The sequence below is a fragment of the Homalodisca vitripennis genome, chromosome 7, assembly GCF_021130785.1.
Source record: "Homalodisca vitripennis isolate AUS2020 chromosome 7, UT_GWSS_2.1, whole genome shotgun sequence".
Lineage (NCBI taxonomy): Eukaryota > Metazoa > Arthropoda > Insecta > Hemiptera > Cicadellidae > Homalodisca > Homalodisca vitripennis.
Window position 1 is genome coordinate 91,748,017 of NC_060213.1, and position 22,558 is coordinate 91,770,574.

The following is a 22,558-nucleotide window of genomic DNA, read 5'->3' on the forward strand; positions in this document are numbered from 1 at the left end:
CTTTTTCTCACTTTATTTATTTTTTGAGAGCTAGTGTATGACCAAAAAACAATTCTTATACTAGCACACTTAAAATCTCGTAGAAATATCAGGAAAATTAGGTCAGAAGCTGAGGTGAGTTTATAGTACACATTACCTCATTATTGCTATATAACATTTCTTTGTTTTATATATACGTTCTTACTACACAATCGTTTGAATCCGTCTTGGTCTAATAGGACCGGATTTACTAATCTACTACTAATAAGAAATATATTGCAATTTTAAATCATCTTAACGATATGGATTTTCTGATATAGATTATTTAAAGGTAACTTTTTAGAAGAAAGAAGTGATGAAATGAAAGTATTATTACATGTTTACTCCTTTCAAGCTTTGTAAGGATGGGCTATATTGTAAGACCAGACCTGGGTGTACACAAAAGAGCTTATTTAAATTCATACGAAGCTCTCCTTTGAAAAATTCTATTACAGCCTTGTTTATGATAATACCTACTTGCATGTATACAATGGCTTACTCAACACTTATTAAGTCCGTTAACTTTACGCTATAAATCGTTTGTAAACAATACTGTATGGATAAATATAACATAAATTGAGTTTACAAATTTTAAAAACGTATGTAATTTCACAATGGTTTACAAAATCAAGACTGTTTAAATTTTTTTTATATAGATTTCAATAGGTTTCAAAATATTAGAAAATATTGCCAATTGACAAAAAAAAATAAAGATAAGTAGTACGTCACTTATTAGTTCTCATGACGCGTATTTGTTTTATAACATAAACATTTTCAAATATTATAGAATAATTATCAAAATAAAGGATTTGATTCACATTCTATTCTATAATTTACTACTATTAAACGTTATTAATTTAAAGTATGCAATTTTATAGTTGTCTTTCCCCTTTTATATTGATAGACGAATAGATTTATCTCTTATAGGATATTTCTATCTGTTTTCAATTCCATGCATTACAGACTGTCAGCAGGTGTTCTTTTTTACAGGTACACGGAAACTGTCAGTTTCTCTCATTAAGTTGAAGAGGACGAGAAATATTTTATATGGTAAAAATTAATTAGTCGCTTACTACATGGAAAATTCAGGTACCCAGGCTATTGTATTTATATTGTACATATGAAGTTACCTATCTAACATATTCATATAAAGAAATCTCCCTCAAAGCTACACCTCGAGAGAGAGAGATTATAACACGATTTTTATTCAAATAAATTATTGTCACTTCTATCTAATATTACATTTTTATACGTTTTCGGGTTAGGACTCCACTCATAACCTTTTTACTTTTTTGGGCCTATTATTATTTAAATGCAGTATACTAACCACTGAAGCCTGTTCAAAAAGCTATAAGCTCCTCTCATTTTGATAATCACGTTTTTGAGTTCGAATATCCTTTTTTCTATATATGTTACATCGTAGCCGAAATACTGTTCCCATGTTTCCTTCCGGAAAACTCGGTTTATCGTTAGCGGTGTACGGCACCCATTTCACAAGACATGGCCTCTATGTAAAAATTAGTCGATAATAAAACTCATTTAAACTAGAATCTTTAATATTAAATACGTATATCTGATAAATGTACCTATGAGTTACATAACACTCATGTATTATTTCACTGTATACCGTATATATGTTCTAGGAACAGTGTGCCAAATGTTAACCAATAACCGCTGATTACAAGTAACCACAACCCACAGTCCCTAGTTAGTGTCAAACGACAGCCAATAATTGCATATAAGATTTTTTCCACTCGGCCAATTACTCAAGGGTTGGTTTAATTACGACGTGACCGTCCCCCACAGAAAACCACTGCTACCTTAAAATAAACAGACAAACACTTTTAATTTCCTCGTACTGGGTTAACAACGAAACATCTGTAATAACAAACTAATTGTTTCTTACATTGGTGTATTTATTTCAAGGACATTTAACATTTAATACACAATCTTATAAAATTAAATAATCCTCAAGTGCCCATTTATAATTTTAAAATTATTTAAATGTTAGAAAATTTAAAACATGTTCCGCAAATTGTGAAACCGATAATAAATTAATTTAATATCCTGCATTTTAATATCCTTTAGCTAAGCTTAAAATGTTTAAAACGAATTTAGACCCTTGATCGGCATTTTATGTTTTGTCATGTTTTTACTGACTTTATATTATGTACGGGGAAGTCAGATAACATTTTGAAGTACACTCAAATTAAAACTGTATTCACATAAATGAGCTGGGTTTCCCAATAACAAGTGGACTTCTTTATGTAAATATGTTTAATTTATTAGAAATACAGTTTAAAATTAGAGGATTTTTGATGTTAACAGAAAATATTAAATAAGAATGTGAATACATTGATATAAGATTTACTTTAAGATTTTTATCATTTAATAAAGTTTACCTTTACAAAATATTTTTAATTGATCGATAAATTATGTGTGTTAAACTAAACTCGGTTAAAGGATACATAAGTAGTTATAGGTTTTCGACACTGGTTTTCTTAGAAACTACTTAGATAATAGTTCTAGGACTTATTTTAAATATATCAAGTCAGGGACGGTAAACATTTATTGAATTTACCCCTTAATATACTTTAAAAAAATTTCCGAAAGACGTAATGTTTTACATTGTGAGCTAGAATCCGGGCGAAAAACTTTGCTAGCCGTAATTCGTTGTTTTCTTTTACTTTTTTTTAAATAAAGGAGAGGCCTATCCCCTTTTAAGCCTTATTCTGTCCGCCCTCATGGGCCACTGGCCTGTGCGAGTATCGTTACATAAGCAATTCAGGATTCATGTATACAACTTTGTGAAATTTGTCTTATATCTAGAATGAGCTTCCAAGGTTTCTGCATATCTTCGTAGATAATTCTGAATAAAAGATTTATACTAAAATACTATGTGTTACTCAATTACTTAAATACTAATGGACTGACTTAACATAAATAATGTTCCTAGATAATATAGGAGTGTTACCCGATATAAAATCCAAAAGGCCCCACAATTCTATAACATTGCATAACAAAAAAATTTTGAGGTCTAAAAATGCATTGCAATAAACACGATATTATTTTTAAGATCCAGGAGCAACAAACAAGTGATAGCTCTCACCTTTGACTTTTTTCACCCCCGGCTTTTGCAAGGGTATTTTTAAAGTTGTCGTGACACTTATGTATTGAAAGGTTTCGTTGATTTCTTAGATTTCTTAAAAAAGTTTTATATATCTGGTATCTTGTTTAATTTTTATCACCTATATAAACAGCTAATGCGTTCAAGATTCAAAATGTTTTAGCTCCTGGCTTGTGCAAGCATACCTTTAAGGTGGTCCTGCTCACTTACAGATTGACGGATTTCGTTGTGAAAAGTACAGTTGTAATAATAATTTTCAAATAGATGTTAATAAATAAATGTTTTATAACTATTCTGGATCTTTTGTTGATTGACTTTAAAAATTTTAAAATATGAGATTTTGTTAACATCAAGTTTACATTTATGTGCCAAATGTATGCTCTTTAGCTCAACTAGTTTTAGAGATAATAATAATTTTTTATAAACAATAAAAAATGGTGGCTAACTGATAAACACAAACAAATTATCGTGTTATAAGTGTTGTTGTATTTACAGTTTAGAAGTGTCGTAAACTTTTACGTCCTCAATGTAACATAATAATACTATTACCTATAAGTTGTATTATAAATGTACCTTTTATTTAATCTTAAAGTACTATAATTAATTATTCGCCCCTATGACGAATAAAACATTTTTTTTCTTGAGAAACGTTAAACATACGTCCTTGGATCCCTGTTGGTTGGGCCTTCGCTTTTCAATATACACTTTGTTAAGGGATGAAACGACGAGGAAATCATAAGGGTGAAAACAGCCCCTATTCAAACACTCTCCCTTCCCACTCTCTGCCTCTCCTTGTTTCATCGAAAGACTTGTACTGTAATTGTACTGGAAAATAATTTTTTTTTTGTTAATAAAGTAATACACGTCTTTCTTAACATTTGTCATTTTGTCTTGGTCCTGTTATGCTATTAATCTTAACGGAAAATCTAAAAGACTTGAGATTTACTTCCTCATGCTTGAATTTATTTTGAAATTATTGGCAGATTGAGTAGCTTCCGATGAATTAAAACTCTAGTGCAACCGGTTTATCAGCTCCATTCAAACTGCACTTCGCTATTGTAGCGATAGAAAACTTTAATTCTAAGGATCTCGAAATTTTTATTTATGTATACCTGATCGCAAAATATTTCATTAAGTTTATATATATATATATATATATATACATTTTTTAAATAGACAGATTTGTAAACACACAGCAATATTATATATTTATATATATATATATATATATATATATATATATATATATATATATATATATATATATATATATAGGTAGGTACAAACTAATCAAATCCTATCCTGAAGTAAATATTTCGGGAAGAAAAAAAAATATATTCCAAATAAACTAAATGTACCTTAAAAGCAACCAATAAAATTTTTTCTAAATTATTTCTCTGCTTATTACACGAGTTCATAAATTTTTGGCTGTACCGTTATTAGTATAAATGGTTTTCAATGATTGAATCGATATCCATACCATTAAAAATTCAGTGATAATGCTTTTTAATTAAACACAAACATTTAATAAATATAAATTTATGGTTAAAATTGCTTCTTGGTTTTCAAAAAATATAGATACAGTTTGTGTACACAGATAAAAGTAACATTGTTACAGATATCTATTAGAGAGACTATTCCTGGAAATCAACAATATTAATTATGAAGCATAATGCAGTTGTAAGGCATATGCCAATTCACTGATTTGTTATTCTACTGTCTCTTCAATATTGAATAGTACCTAATGTAAACTCAACACACAGTAATTTGTGTTGCATCTGTAATTGTTTATAATACATGTTTTCTATTTGAAAGAAGTTAGAAAAGCTTTTACATTATTGTCACTTATTTTCATTTCATTATTATTAGAAGTAGTTTTACAGGTATTTTGCTCTCTGGTTACAGGTATTTTAGTTATAAAAAATACTGTGAAACACAAGAAGCCATTGGAAAATAATTTATGGATAGTTTAGTACTATAAAGTAATGTTGCCATCCTCCCTCGACGACAAAGATCCATGATTGAAACCTGATAAAAAAAATTCTTATTTTCTTTTACAAAACTTGTATTGTATCCTACCGATGTTTTATTAATAGTCAGAAGCAACTGGTTATATACGAGATTTTTTTACTGCTTACAATGTGTCTATTCAGAGATCATATTTAGTATAAAATGTTTAAAAGAAATAGCTTAAAATGTTTTACATTCCTCACCTTAGCTATTGAAATGGGAATTAACTTAGCATATATATTGGATTTTGCAGCGTTATAACTCCTTAACCAGGTCATACTGTGTTATAGTTATTTGTCATCGAAGTTAAATACACTTTTGTACATAATTAACTAAACGAAACATTCAACTCACACTTCAGTGAAAATTTGCCTGTAGCATTAAAGAGAAATTTAAGCCTTCCACTCCTGCAACACTCGTTTCCTCTACTTGAACGGTGTGTTTATATCGTAAATATAACAAGTGTTCCTTTCTTTCATTCTATGTATTTTCGTACACAGCCCATTTAATTCAACTATTTATCCTACCAATAGTTATACTAAAGAAATATTTACCAAATTGTTGTAAACTGATGCTGTATTTTCTGTTGAAAAGTCGTTTATGAAATATAAAAACACATTTTGGCTAAATTCTGGACTTTCTTCGATATAATCTTATAAATAAATTTAACTGTATTTAGTAACAGTCAGCACATCAATTACCGAATGAATAAAAACCATTATTACGGTAAACTTGATTCGTATTGTTTGAAATCCTAACATAAAAACTAATGTTTATTTACATGTTCCTTTAAGTTAGCAAAATGTGTAGTGTACTCATGAAAATATTTCAATAAACGATTTTCTTGAGATGAATTGCTTCACTGACAAATAATAATTTAAAAAAATTTATTACATAATAAACACCCTAAAGGATACATTACATAAACTATTTTCAAGCAATGTTAATTTCAAAAACCAACGCACAATATACCGGGATTAAACTATAATAATGTATTTAAATAAACATAATTTATAACTTTATTTCAATATTTTGCCTTTTGGTGTAATAAGTTTTGGCAAATTATAGTTCCTGTTGCTCTTTTGTATTTACTTTAAATAGTAACACTAAACATTAAAACTATATAAACTTTTAGGATTATTCTCTACAACTAAGGTTATTTGAAACATCAATATATATCCTGTACAATTCCTTTTCCTGCTTGCACAGAGACATAGTGCGTTGTCAAAACATTTTGGGGACGATCCTTTGTAAGGTCAGCGTAGATGTCTTACATGCATAGCTGATACTGTGGTCTGCATCTCTTTGTAATTTATAAAATAAATGAACTAAAATCGACCCGTTATTTATAAAAAATATTGAGAAACTGGAAATTGGCTACCTTCGGTAATGGGGAAATACTTTTACAGTAATTTTAATTATACCACTTGCAAGAATATGAACAATAACAAGTAAATTATATATATATATATATATATATATATATATATATATATATATATATATATATATATATAAACATAATAATTTTATTTGACCCACTTTGTTGGTCTAAAATTAATAGTTTATATTTTTTTATCAATACTAACCGATATATTTTACATAATAAATTATTATATTGCAAAATTTAATAGTATTAATTAATAGTTTATTTGAGTGATCTTATCATTGCCACTTAGAGTAAAGTCTAAGATATAATGCTTGCTTAGTTTTTCTTCATAAGTTAAAACCTATGTAGTAGTAAATTTACAATTTCAACAAATTCACTTCCTTTTAAAGTAAAAAACAAAAACAAAGTAACAAATCTGAGTAATTTTAATGTATTGAACATTGTAACAAGAACTCTATGTACGTCTTCTTAATATTTACCACCCTACTCTCATGAAGCACAGTGTCATCTACATTGATCACAGTGCGATAATCGTTTTTTTGAAGAGAGTTTAATAAATTTTTTTATGGATTCTTCAATAAAAGATTAATAAGTTTATTAGGCTATAAAAAATTTCCATCCAGTTTCGTTGCAATAAAACTCATGAAACAGCGTCAAAGTAAAAACTTTTAGATAGCACCTTTTATTAGCATTTTGTATGTTACAGAGATTAATATTTTACTCCAGGAGACATAGGTATACGTTATTTGAACTAAATTCGCCCATATAAACATGATGGAGCTACTGGCAAGGCTGGGTAGGCTATAATTGCAGTCTCCGCTTTCGAGCATAAAATTATATGGTTAATAAAGAAATTAAAATTGTAACTAATCGTAATAGTATCTACCTTTCTAAGTTAGGGACACTCGTATAATTTTTAGACGTAGTGTACTCATGCAAACACCTAAAACAAACGAACCCATTGATTATTATATAAATACGTATATATTATTAAGAAGAAGAAAATATATGTGTACTTATGTTCCAGCTCATAATTTAGATTTCATTTTCGTTTATCGCTGTGAATTGGTAATTAATAACCACCGGCGTAGAAATAGTGTTCTGTAATTTTTGCGTGACGGATGCAGTTAACGAAACTCTAATATAAGTGTACACGCGACTTACCCGATTTTAGTAACCAACCATACTATTACTTATATTTTACTTCGTCAAACTTTACAACAGGATGTCAATACGCAGCTGTAGTGTTTTACGTATTTATCTTCTATTTAAATTACTATGGTTATAAATAAACAGAATTATTGTGATATTTAAGTGATTTATATTTACGCATTTATCAGTGCCTAAACTAAGAATTTCTCTATGTTCGTAAGACATATGCTTCTTCGCAGAAGACACACAAACACACATACTTGTTTTAGTTTGTTTCTGTTTATTTTGTTTGTAAATATGTTAAGACTTATAACAAGTTTAAAAACTCGTTACTTATAGCTGAAAGTATGTTAATATGTAATATGTAATTTCTTTAAACTAATCATGTTTTATTATTTAAATATTATCTAGACCCACTTCTTTTGCAAGGTTTTATATGAAATAATATATTGTTTTAAAGAATAACCGATAGTTTATTTATAAATAAGAAAAATACCATAGTAACAATTTAATATAATCATTAATATATTTAACATAAATGTTGAGTAAAATTGTTAAACTTATTATGTCGTCATATTTTTTATATTTCTTTTCATTTAAACATGTAGAATCAAAATACACAATTTTATTGTAAAAATTTAATTAATTGCTTACAAACATTCGTGATAAAATTTACCTGGTTGTATTGGAAGATATTTCATATATATATATATATATATATATATATATATATATATATATATATATATTCTAGGCTATATACACATTACCGTCTTAAAAAATAAGTTTAGCTTAATTTCGTTCGTCATGTTTCCAAATGCTTAGAATTTAAGAAGTACAATTATTTATTATAGTATAAGTAATGTACAATGATATTTATGTCATGGTCATTACAGCTAATGATGTTACTGATAACTTAGTTTGACAAAAGTCATATTTTCTTTTTACAAAGTTGACATTGTAATAGGATGAAATGATCGTACCTTTTTGGTATAGAATCTGTTCTAGTATACCTGTAGAGGAAAATATTACACATCATTATACTTAATAATTCAACCAGACATGATGGTATGGTCATTGATCTGATCTGATGTCTGATTATTCCTGTAGCACTCACACATTTCATGTATGAGCACTTATACCTATTAGAATGTACACGCAAGTTACATATTAGGTAATGTATGTTCTTGATATACAATTAATATTGACCATAGAATAATGTATATAAATATATGTTAGTTGTATTATACAATGTATTACCCATTACATACTAATTCAGCACTATTAATTTATATGTTGAAAAAAGGATCGACGTGATAACTCCTCTACGGAAGCAGAGATGTAAACAAATAATTTCCTATTTGTTGGAAATTTTAACAGTTTTCACAGCACATCAGGTTTACTAATTAACACGACCCACTTTAAAATAGACTTAATTGCTTATCTGCTGCATAGAAATGATGTTAAATTGCGTATTAATAATGTAAATATTGTACATTCTGATGCAGAAGTTCCACTTCAATGAGGAAAGTGAATGAGACACATCTATAAAGCTAGTTATAGAGCTATTCGCTCTCCACTCCCTAATTTATACTAGACCTATCCCATACACTGGTATGTTATATCCTCATACGTTTTTAATACTCAGATACATTTTTCACTTTGGTATGTTTGGCTTAAGCTATTACATATTGGATAAGTAATATATAATTTTTTTTATATATTTTATATATAACTAAATATAGTTAATATAAAATTATTTATTACGTGTAGATTAAAATATTTCTTTAAATTTTGAAGTAAGTCCTAATCACCGAATGGCTACTTTCAAAGCCATTTCGTGTTTTTCTGTGCATAAATGTAACAAAATGTTTTCATATAAATAAACTTTCGTATTATAACCAATTGTCACAGCTTCTATCTGGTTAGTTTGAAAAAACTATAGCAATATCGCATGGATAAAAGGGAATATTTCGTTTGTTATTCAAATAATCACTATTTTTTATATTTTTGCTGCGAAAAAAATCAAATATACATTACTCGTAACCAGATTATACGTCATACAAATATAAGGCGGTCTAAAAAAATCTGGAATATTTGATCGTTTTATTTGACTAACTTTTGAAAAATGCTAGTGTTTATCATTACCTGTTAACATTTAAAAAATTTACAATTTATTGCCATAGTTTAGGTTAACCGTCAAAAATATACATGGAATGAAACATAAAGGATAAACTTTCCTACCACCAGAGTAAATTCAAGACACTAAATCACGATGTCAAGTTGCCAACATGAACATATGACTTGTGTCAGACTAAGTTTACAGCAACATCATTAGTATGGTGGTTACGTGTAGAGGAAGTTGGAAACACACACACACTCTCTCCCCCCCTCCCTCCCTTCTACACTAAAGTTTACGTTAAAGAAACTTGTATGGATATAATTATTCCATGAATAGCCAAAATCAAAAGCGTTGTTGTTAAAAATATTTCACCTCAAAGATAAAATGTTTTTACTAAAAATAAAACAGACACACGGGCGCAAAACTAATAGAGGTAAGACCATGCTTATTTGTAATGTCTTGTATATTTGAAATTGAAAATATTAAAAATATAAAATGTATCATTGTCAAATTTATGCTTTTCCCTTATAAACATTATTCTAGAAGAGTTTTAATAGTTTTATATATGATTTAGCTATGGTATTAAGTGTTAACATTATCATTAGATGTAACTGTCAATGTTGAGTTTGGTAATCTATACTTTATCTACATGACGGAAATTCTCATTCTCAGTAGTAATTTATTACGAAATAATCTTAAAGTAAAAGAAAAACTATTTTATAGGAAACAATAATGATAAAACATTTGTTCAAATCTTTCAATAAATATTTACTTCAGCTTATTTATAGGACTTTTGTGTAATTTTTTTAATAATATATCATGTAATTTAGTCGTAAATACGTACTAAATATAATTTTTTCGTATGTAAAGTTTTAGTTGCATATTTGCATATCCGAATCCATGTTTGATTGAAATGATCTACATAATTATATATTTGGGAATACAGGAAGGTCTTTTTGGTAATATCTTGCTGTTAAACTTTATTGAATAGTTAAAAACACAAGAAGTATACTGCATATTCTACAAGTTTAATATTTAGAAAATATGTATGAATGTCTATTAAATTAATGACTCTACAAAATTCGTATTGTTATTTCGACAAATATTTTAAACCAGGATCATAGCAATGTAACTTTTTATAGCTATATACAATTTATTTTATTTAAGTAATTTTTAATTCAAAATGTTTAAATGTAAGATTTTGATAATTGAATCTTTTTTAAGATAACACCTGAAAATTAATGATTGCAATGAACAACTGGAAAATGGAACCTTCAAAGAATGTGAAAGAGGAACCCAGCCCGGGGTGGAATTGTGAATGCAGGCAACTTTACAAGAGAACCCTGTTTAGCCTTTAGAAAAGGGCAGGGCTCAATCTGTATTCTCCTTTTTGTAATAAAGAACTCTGCCTTTTTTGGCAAAACTAGCGTGATAATTTATTATTAAACATTAACTTTAGTTATAACATAACAGTTCCTTCGTTTTAGTATGCGATTTGTATGTCATTAAAGTAAATAATTTAAAACAGGAAATTACTTTAATGTTGATTTATGTTTATTAATGTCGCTATTACCTATTGCACACATATTGTTAGTAGTAGAATGAATAATTTGTTCTTCAATGTTAGTGTCTCTGAAAAAGCGTGTCATGAAATAAATTTGAAATCTTATATCTAAGAACGTGTCATTAACCATATTACGTATCTGATCAAATTTAACATTTATACTTTTAATAAACGTCTACAGAGATAAATGCCACAGACATGCCCGCTTATCTATAAATTATTCATTACTAACTATAAATATGCTTATATTTTCTATGATAATTTCAAATATATTAAGAAGAATATATAAAACAAAACCCCTTACCATAGCATATTAAAAAATAAATAAACAATTAAATGTAGTTTTGTAAGGAATTAGATTGTATGGAAAAGAACCCCCAATAATATAACTATAACAATGAAACATTTATAAAAACTGTTTGCACGTATCCGCAGCTTGAATGCACTTAAAACTTTTAGAAATTATTTAATTCATTTTATTATTTATGTACTATTACAATACATAATATTAAAAAAACTACTCAAGTCTGTATTCGTGCCTGAGTATTTTCTCTATAGGTTTGAGTATTTTCTCTATATGTTTGAGTATTTTCTCTATATGTTTGTTGGTTATGGTCGGAAGGTATAAAATATACATTATACGAGTTAATAATAAACAAAGATTAAGATCAGGTGACCTAGTAATCCAAGAGACTGGAAAACCTCTTTTAGTTGACTTGTCTGGAAACTGATAGTTTATAGACGAGAGGCGTGCCATCTCATAGAATGCACCTTTTCTCCTTTACCTATTAAAAGATGGGTTTGAGTAATTGTTAGAACTAATAATGTTTAACCCCTATATGCCACGCTCTGTCTTACGATTATATTATCTCTTATCCTAGGTGGACTCTCTTAGGCGCAATAAAATATACCATATTAATTCATATTACTTCCTCAGGTTTAAAGCACTAAAGAACAAAACTAATAAAACTAAAAGTGAATGCAAAATTGTGTTAATGTAATTAACTGACTAGTTTAACTTAAATAAAATATAAAGTACTACTATAACTACTAGTACTTTTAATGGCAGTTTGGAACTGTGTTTGTAACCTCTCATTCCCCGATTTTTCATGGCATTTTTAAATGGCGTATTATCCTTATGTGTTATATTTAATCGAGCCGGTAATTGAGTGTGGAACATTATAAAAACATGCGACCAATAAACTAAATTTTCAAAGTTGTAAGCTTTAAGTACGTGATATATAAAATCAACATATACTGAATAATAATAATACAATTACTGTTCGGCTATTAGGGTGAAATAAAATGTTTTTGTAATAAAAGTTTAATTAAATTTCCGTTATTAGATACACTAATTTCATCAGGGATTCCTGGGCAAAACATGTTTTTGAATTGGCTAATTGTTTTGGCGGGCTATGAATTTACGTCGCGTAAAATTTGTGTTTCGTGTCGCGGAACGAATAGTCATGCTGTTCGCTCTATAGCCACTAGGGGTAGGACTATCGCGGCCATTTTGATATCAAACATGACGTTTTTCCGTTAAGTGGATATCCAGGAGTGCTAATGACAAAAATAACCATTTATTAATTTTTTTACGTACTTTTTCAAGACATATATTCATTGCTCGTTATAATAAGTTGTCGCACAAAATATAACTTACGGTATTATCCAACTGGTATTGATATTTTTTCTAGATTGCATTGACAACTAATACAATATTCAAGAAATAAAAAATAATAACTTTTATAACAAAATTATGTTTTGAGTACCATTGAGGCCTCTAAGAGCTTTTATTAGCCAAACTAGATCTTCGACCACTCTGTCCTGGTATGACAAACACAATCAATAGCCTAAAAAATATTTTTGCTAGAGTGTTACCCTTATTAAGGCATAAATTCAATGTTATTGTACAAAATATTTTTTGCCGATAAGTTATATTCGTTTATATCATATTTCCGAGAACAATTTTAATGAAATATCCTTACAATAAACAATATTTTTGATTAATTGTATTATATTAATCATTTTCTCATCTCTATAAAACCAGAACATATTATTATTGTAAGATAGTTTTGTTTTACAATGTTTTAAATTAAATTGGTAAAAAAACCGGATATCCGGTGAAATACATAAAATATAACTGGATGTAACCTGGCATTACTCTGTCGCTGCAGTACGGAGTGTTCTACATATGTAACATAGAATTATGTATATTGCTTTGGAGTGCGTCATTTGCCTCCTTCTCACTGTTGCATATAATGACCTTTTTTATATCTTTCTAACTTGACTCTATATTAACCATTAGGATTTACTACTACATTTACATCCACTTGTAAGTGCGTAAGAGGCTTAGCTGAATAATTATATAAGAGAGGCTGTCTTATAAAAATAGAAACAGTAAGGAATGTTTTCTTATATCTATGAGTATCTTAAAAAGTAAAACTTTACAAAACTATTATATATTATGTTCCACAGTTTCGTTTTAATTTTAACGATTGTTAACATTATACTGTACGTCTTCGTGAATACTATATGTGTCGTCTGCCTATAGTTATATTAAAAGGTTTTTCTTTAGCCATGCTCGGATGGAATATTTATAGTAGTCGAAGGCATAAAACGAATCGAACAATTTCCAATTTATTCCATGACTACATTTTTAGAATACAAGCGAAAGTAGAAAGCACGTGATTATAGCTAATTGTATGAGTATTTACAGAGCAATACACTAGTCCTTAGTCTAAATATATATGACAGAATGCTTTTGAGGTAATATCGAATACATGTTACGTTAATGAGGAATACGATACTAATTAGTAATGTAAACATTAATAGGTTTTCCAGACTAATCCAAAGAAGTAGGATGATATAGTAAAAAAGGATTTGGAATGTAGAATATAATCTTTACGATACTATTATTTCAGGTATTCACAACTTGTAAAAATGATACATGAAGATAAAAATGTAGAGCCGGGTGGTCCACTAATTAGACATTGGACACTATAAAATCCAAAATATTATTAGGAAATTAGGAAAGTGATAAAAATCCATGTCTTTGTACATTTATATTTATTTCCGCATATAAATGCCTGTGCATTATCTCGAAAATTATTTGACGTATTTACGTAGGTTATGTAAGCTTAAAGCTAGCTAGGAGTTTATACTTAACTACAAATGGATTAGTAGCACGGAAAATGCTAAATACGGTCATTTTTATTCTTCGATTTAATCCCGAGTCGGCTAGGTTACTTTATATTGCTTGCTGTATATGTTACATGTAACGTCCCTTTCAAACGCCTGAGATGCGGGTAAACTATATCAATAAAATAAAAATACTATTGGAAATTTCGTACAAAATGTTTGCAAACATATAATTTTTAGATTATATTTTATATTGTGAAACGTATAATATACAGTTTTAAAATTCCTACAATTTTAAAAACAACCAGCCTGTTTTTATTTTGTTGCTTTAACTGGTAGCTGAAGAAAATAATCGTGGTTTAATAATACCTCGTTTATTTACTGAATATCTACAAACTTATAATACAGGTTATCATGTACATTTATATTAATTAAATTTTTGTCAATTATTTTTCAGTTTATTGAAGTAGTTTTTACCTCTCAGTGGTTGACCATCCAAGCAGCAGCGACGCTCGAAGTTGCAATAACCGCCGTACACGCTACACTGCGCCATTGACATATCACAATCACTTCAAGCTTGAAACTGTTGGCAAGCAAACTCCACTAACTGCAGTGTCTATTCTATTTTTCAGGCGCAGTAGTAGACACGAACAACTACTGGGAACAGCCGTTCTCACAGCCTTACTTCGACAACTCTTCTCGGCGTGAGGTGACCACCACAGTAGGGCAGAGTGCGTACCTCCACTGCCGAGTGAGGAACTTGGGTGATCGAGCGGTGAGTTTCTACATTACCAAAATACGCATATATAAGACATGAAAATACATTTTTTTATTAGCACAATCAATGACTGTAATGTGTATGAGTTAAACTATATAATCTGGGTGTATGGCCAGATCTTACTTAGACTTAACATATTCTAATATTAATAATAAATTTTAACTATGCAAGACATTGTATACAGAGTAAAACTTTTACTAATAAAACTTTGTACAAACAAACACTGCAATCATTTTACGAAAATGTGTACGTTTTAATTTAACATGTTTTTTTCCGAGATTTTGTGTAATATACACATTTCTATTGGACACAACCAATGCAAGTTGTTATGAAATTAACTGTAAGTTCCTTTTAAATTACTCCATAAATGTGTACACGTTTTAGCAAACAATATTGTATATTCAAGTACTTGTAATTCACCTTTCGGAGAAATAGATTATTTAGGATTGGTCAGGTTGGGAGTATAAACGTCCTTCTGTCGAGATAACATGAGAAGGAATAGTTTTCACTATCTCATGCATGTCACTTTGCAAGAAGGGCATGACAAGCCTGTTACAGCCTATTCCAACCAAAGTGTAAAGCCGACAGTACCCGGCCATGTTATGTTTATGCTAGCAATAGGCTGTAACACTAAAGAGAGCTCAAACCACTCTCAACAGCCAAGCTCCGCATTAAACCTACCTATCGATCAAACCTTTTACCCCATTATTTCCACATTTGGGTTAAGTGATGTACTGCTTTGGGAAACGCAATCTATGCAATGAATCTGTGAATAATAAATAGACGATTTGACTGTCATTTGACTGACATCCTAGGGATGCCCATATATAAGCGACGCTTTGATGGGCGACTAAATACGGTACTTGTACGGCGACTTGTCGTACCCAGCGTATGTTCTAATGGAAACTATAAACCAATCAGAAGTACACAGTACATTAAGCCTACCGATTACTTATTTTTGTGAAGAATAAGTACTCGGGTACTTTCTTAAACCACCAAGATATCTGGAATAACATTAGATAAATTCGAGAGTTTATACCAGTCATGACCATGTGTTACGGTAATTATAATAATTCAGTCTGGTACGAGTAATTTATTTTTCAGGTTCCGAATGTTAAGGCTCTTAATAAAGGCAAGCGGATGTAGTTAAAATTATAAAATATATATTGAGGATATGAATTTAAGGAGATTGTATATATGTTTTCATTTATATTACGCTTGTAATAATTGTTCCCTCATACTCTTAATAATCACAGGGAGACTGAAGCACATATCATAAAAAAGTAAAGTTAGCGCTAGTATAAAAATACACAATACAGAGTCAGAAGTGATAGAAAATACATTTATCGATAGTTACGAATGTTACGTTTAGTTACATTTTACCTAACGCTTAGTGCAGCACGTGACACCATCACAGACTGTACTCTGGAAGTGGTTAAGTCTGTATGGAGATATCTAGAACAGTCGATGACAAAGACTTTTAAAAGAAACACTTCCTTTCGATCTCAGCGACACCTAAAGTGCGGAAATCTTCTTTAAACCTTAGGTCATAGGTTAAGTGTGACTTAGGTCCTAGGATTTTTAGCAGTAACTTTGATTTGTAAACCAAAAAAATCACTTATTTTACAAAAAAAGTCTGTCTTGTTTACCATGTATTTTTTCAGTATAATATTGATGATGGCGTGTTCTCACTGTCTCACCAGATGCGCACAGAAAGCAAACCTTATACATGTACGTTATATATGTCTATAAAGTAGGTCGTCAAGGCCAAAATATTTCTTATTTATCATGCACGATTACTTGGAATGGAAGTAAAGTTTGAATGTGCACTAAGTATAAAAAAAGATAAGCACTCATATCTTTCTTGATCGGAGAAAATGCTCTTAGTGAGATAGTGGATCTTTATGAGAACTATATGAGGTTTGTAAGTGAATTATAATTAAGAATTTTACTTAACCAGTTTTAGGTAGAATTATTGTAGAAGACCCTAATAACGTGGTCCTTCATTACAGGTCAAAATTTTTGTATCATGTCAAGATTAACATGGAAATATTTATTAGCGTCATTACGATTAATAAGGATATTCACGATACAAAACTGTAAAAAAATATGCATTAGACAAATTATTAATTGAATTACTATTTTTTTTATAAATTTGATATCTAACAATATCCAAAGCTAGAGTTTTGCTAAAGAAGAATTGTTGAGCAGACTACTGGTTATTAAAAGAACCCTAGTTGACAAACATGTATAACTCATCCCACTCTGAGAGAAATCACTTGTGTGTCTCCATATATTTTTTGTAACTTAAAGCCGAAAACAGTTTTGTAATCCTTTAAGAATTAATAGTTAAAAGCAAGTACTGAAAACCTTACATAATATTAAAGTGATTCTGTACTTCACAGACAATAATCAAAAAAGCTAATGTTAATTAGGATATGGGATATCTAAAAGTAGGTGAAATATACATTTCTACAAGGTCTTCTCCAAGTCAAAGGCAAGCAGGTGGTGCTTTCGCTTTCTTTCTTTTATTAGGACAGCAAGCATTACACTCCATTGGGTCAGATAAAGCTTTGGTCGTCGAATTTGTGTTCTGTCCTGACTTGCATGAGTAATCTTCCCATTCAAAGTCCAATGTTGAGTTAAATGGCCTCTCTTACTTCCCTACGATAAATGATCACGTTAAATATAAACATCACCAAACCATACTGTACATTATCATACTAACAGTATGCACATTTTCAGTAAAATAATGGATTATATATTTCCAACTGAAAAATAAATTTTGACTCCAGTAAATTACTTCATTAGCATTTTTAAAAACACAATACGCCGTGATGGGCGACCAGTCTAGATCGGCACTCAACCTTGTTACCTAGGGTAAGGTACTCATGTAGGAAGTTGAAATTGAAAGTTATTAAGTAGGAACTAGTTTGAAGTTTGACTTCAAGGGACCTAATTCTAAGCTGAGCAATGGTATTAAATGTTCCAAGAGGGAAATTTTCGGCAAGGACAGTTGGAAGACAGTGTCATTGAGTGTCTCTAGAGTGAGTAGAGTACACGAAGTCATCACAAAGTGAATTCTTCTGCAGAATTTTAATTTAAAGAGGGGGTTTTATTGAGCCCAGAAACGCTTGAGTCGAGATTACAGGTCAACTTCATAAGTTGAGAGTATCGAAATAAAGGGTTGAAATGCAGGCTGTACAGAGTGCAGACAGAGGTCATGACCACAGAACCTAGATGGGTGCCGAGAACATGCGGCATATTATTGTGTGAGCAATAGAAGATAGATAGCAGCGCCTCGTAGTATTACACTTGGACTAGACATATAGTGTCAGCCAGGATATAGCATTAAACCAGTGGAGGACTTCCGATGAGTGTTGAGTACGTGGTAAATCCAAAAACTGTTTTGCAATATATATATATATATATATATATATATATATATATATATATATAATTTCAATAAACATTGAATCACAAAAAGTATTTGCTCCGCCGGGAGTTATATACATATATATATATATATATATATATATATATATATATATATATATATATATAAATATAAGGGTAATTACAGGCCAATGTAGAACTATGGAGATTTTACGTTGATTTGCCATAAACACGTTGTATGGACCGAAGTTTGTGAGAGGACGACAGCGGTCAAGTGAGAGTACAAACAAAGTTTGGCTAACGGCTGATTGACACGCTTAGTTGAAAATCTGCTATGCTGTCATGGTGGAGGAGATCGTGGAAAACCTGTATACTGAGCGTGGTGACCAGGATCACAGTGGCCATTTTAAGAGCGAATATATGGGTTTTAACTCTTAGAGGAACTCACCTCAGGCTGTGCAGTTGAGATGCATTTAGGGGTAAAGTGTCTAACCAGCCATGAGACACAGCGGTTCTGGGCCGTTACTATATCTTCAGATATTCGAGGATTATTTTACCTGAATACAGAAAAGGCTTGTCAGATTACAAGGGCCAAGTAGACTAAATCAGCTCACCGGATCCCTGAATTATTTTTACAATCAATTACATAATAATAAAACTAAAACCAACTTTATCTAAATATACTGCAAATATTATTACACAATAGTATAGTATTTTTTAAACTATATAATAGTAATAATTTTATAGTTATATCATATTCCGTTATTTACGTTTTTTGCGTCCTTTAGAAAGGTCGCGTGGCTGTAGGGAAATTATTATAATTGTATCTCTTTACAATAATATATAATACTAATGCATTAATCTCTTTATCAAATATACATTAAAAATCAAGACACATGTATATAACTATTACTAATAATGCCTATTAAAAGTGTATGAGTATGTAGATAGTTGGTAGTTTCACATAATAGTGAGATTAGCCGTTCTTTCTCACACTTATCTAGTACCCAAATTAAAGATCTAAACAACTCTTTCTTAACAGGTTTCATGGATTCGCAAACGAGATCTGCACATCTTGACGGTCGGTATTCTGACCTACACGAACGACCAGAGGTTCCAGTCACTACACTCTGACGGCACTGACGAATGGACACTTAAAGTCAGCTCTCCACAACTCAGGGACTCTGGCACTTATGAATGCCAAGTCAGTACGGAGCCTAAGATTAGCCAAGCCTTCAAACTCAACGTAGTCGGTAATGCTACAGTGACATATCCTTAATATATATATATATATATATATATATATATATATATATATATATATATATATATTAAACTGTATAAATGGTAATAGCCTTATTTAATTTCAATAAACATTGAATCACTAAAAGCACTTGCTCCGCCGGGAGTCGAACCCGGATCTCTCACTTGCCGGGCGAATGTGCTACCATTACACCACAGAGCGCTTACTTTTGCCGAATCAATTATTTTGTATTTGGCCGTATCTGCCACATATGCGTTTAAATAAGCAAACTAACATATGATTGGAAGACCAAATAAATGTCAAACGACTTTTATTTACATGAAATTGTATAAATATAGCAATAGCCTTATTTAATTTTCAATAAATTCAATCAACATTGTGATTCAATGTTTATTGAAATTAAATTAATTTAATGTTTATGTAAGGATTAGAATAAAATGTTTTATGGTAGGTAAAATTTTATCATTTAATAATTAATAATATATATTATATATATATATCATTTAATTAATTTAATATACATATATATATATATATATATATATATATATATATATATATATAAATAAAATATATATATATATTTATTTACATTTATGGATAGTTATATTTTGAATCTAAGCTTCGTTTTCAAAAGATTTTAACTTTAATAATTCTATTTTAAAGTAATATCTAGGTCAAATATTGTCTTTTAAATGTTTCATTTTTTGAATTTTTAGTATTTCTTAAGGATTCTTGATTGCATAAATATTTTTTTTTTTTACATTATAACTGTTTAATTTTTTCTTTCGTAATTATGGCGAAGATTCAAATACAGATCAAGAAATTTAGGTTTCATGTTTATTCAGTGTTAAAAATTATATAAAACGTCTTTTTACAGTACTAAAACATCTTTACAAGGTTTTTTATTTCGCAAACCATTTACTATTTATGAAGTTGCTTTTTTAAATCTTCAAAACTAAAATTGTCTTAAAATTTGCTCTGAAATATATATTTTTTCTTTAAAATTACTTAATTAAAATGTTTTTCTTGTATTTATGTATTATGTATTTCCTCCAAATTGTTGATTATTTTTTTATTTTCGCTCTTTAATATTCTAAATATGAAAAATCTAATAAAAACTATAATCCAAATCTTTTTACTACATAAAAAAACTAAAAAAGGATTTTTTATCCCACATATAAAGTAGATTTTTAATCTTTAATTTGATAAAAAGATTACAGAATGAATAAATAGGACAATTTGTATTTAACGGTAACTGAAAACGCCATGATTAGAGGTTTGTTAAATTAAAAAAGTAATTTTGTAGAACGAAAATTTTTATAATTTTATATAAAAATCCGGACAAAATTATTATACAATTTCTACGTAATTATTATATTTTTGAACATAATGTATATTGAAATTCGATAAAAATATGTATCGATATTTAATAAATCATTAATTATTATCAGATTTGTAACACAATTTTAATATATTGTTTATTAACTTTTGACAGAATTTTTAATTCAATTTATACTCTAGCATTTTTTTAAGATATAGTTTATGCGATTTTATTCTAAATTTAACTATTTTATAAGTTTTCTGTTTAGATTTTTTAGATGTTTATATTATTTAAGAAATAAAATTTAATGCATTTCCCCCCCCAAATGTGAAAGGGAACTGACATTGCTTTCTACACATATAATATACATTATTAAAATTTTCTTATAATAAGTTTTACTAATTTAAATGCTGTCTAGTCATTATATATTACAGTTGTTTTTGAAGACATGTACTTTTTAATTTTCCATGTGTAAAATCCTGTCATTCTTTATGTTTCAGTCTCAAAAGCAAAAATTATCGGAAACCCCGAGCTGTACATCAAGAGTGGGAGCGATATAAACCTAACCTGCGTTGTCCTGCAAACTCCCGATCCACCCTCCTTCATTTACTGGTATCGGGGAGCTCACGTAGTCAACTACTCCCAGAGGGGTGGCATCAGTGTCGTCACTGAGAAGCAGACTCGAACCTCGCGCTTGCTGATCGCGCGCGCCCTGCCGGCAGACTCCGGCAATTATACGTGCTCGCCCTCTAGCAGTGATTCAGCAAGTGTGCTGGTACACGTGCTCAACGGTGAGTCATGTACGTACAAAACATCAGTTTCTATGCTAGTTTGTAGATAAGTCCGATTAAATCTGTAGTAATGTGTGGCAATATGCATAACGTACTTCATGAAGATTATATTAAAATTTTCTTTTTTCTTACACTTTCATAAATTGAACTACCCTTTGATAAAGTTCTGCAAAGTCTTCGTAGATATCATAACTCAGTCAACACTGTAGAACCTTCTTGCACATATTTTATCTACAAATTCCATACGATGTAATAACATATGTAGGCCTTTAAACTGATGTGTCTTATCAATGTGTTGGGTTTTTACTATACCATAATACATTCCGAACAAATACTATATAGTATGACAACGGTGTTACTACAAAATCCTCAAAATACATTTCGAGGTCACTAGTATTTACATTCTTAAACATTAATAATAACTTAAAAATTTGCAAAGAAACGAAAAAATTAATGAAAAATTATAAAAACAATTTAAATTACG

At 29.5% G+C, this 22,558-nt stretch overlaps 1 protein-coding gene across 2 annotated transcripts in view; it reads left to right on the forward strand.

The window, feature by feature from the left end:
• Nucleotides 1–22,558, forward strand: part of LOC124366048 — a 188,460-nt gene that overhangs the window by 164,387 nt on the left and 1,515 nt on the right. Inside the window, exons 2-4 of one of the 2 annotated variants that reach the window (XM_046822256.1) lie at nucleotides 15,154–15,296; nucleotides 19,738–19,948; nucleotides 21,784–22,083. In XM_046822256.1, the coding sequence (XP_046678212.1) occupies nucleotides 15,154–15,296; nucleotides 19,738–19,948; nucleotides 21,784–22,083 (654 nt within the window). The remainder of the gene's footprint in view (nucleotides 1–15,153; nucleotides 15,297–19,737; nucleotides 19,949–21,783; nucleotides 22,084–22,558) is intronic. The other variant, XM_046822257.1, reaches the window with a different exon arrangement.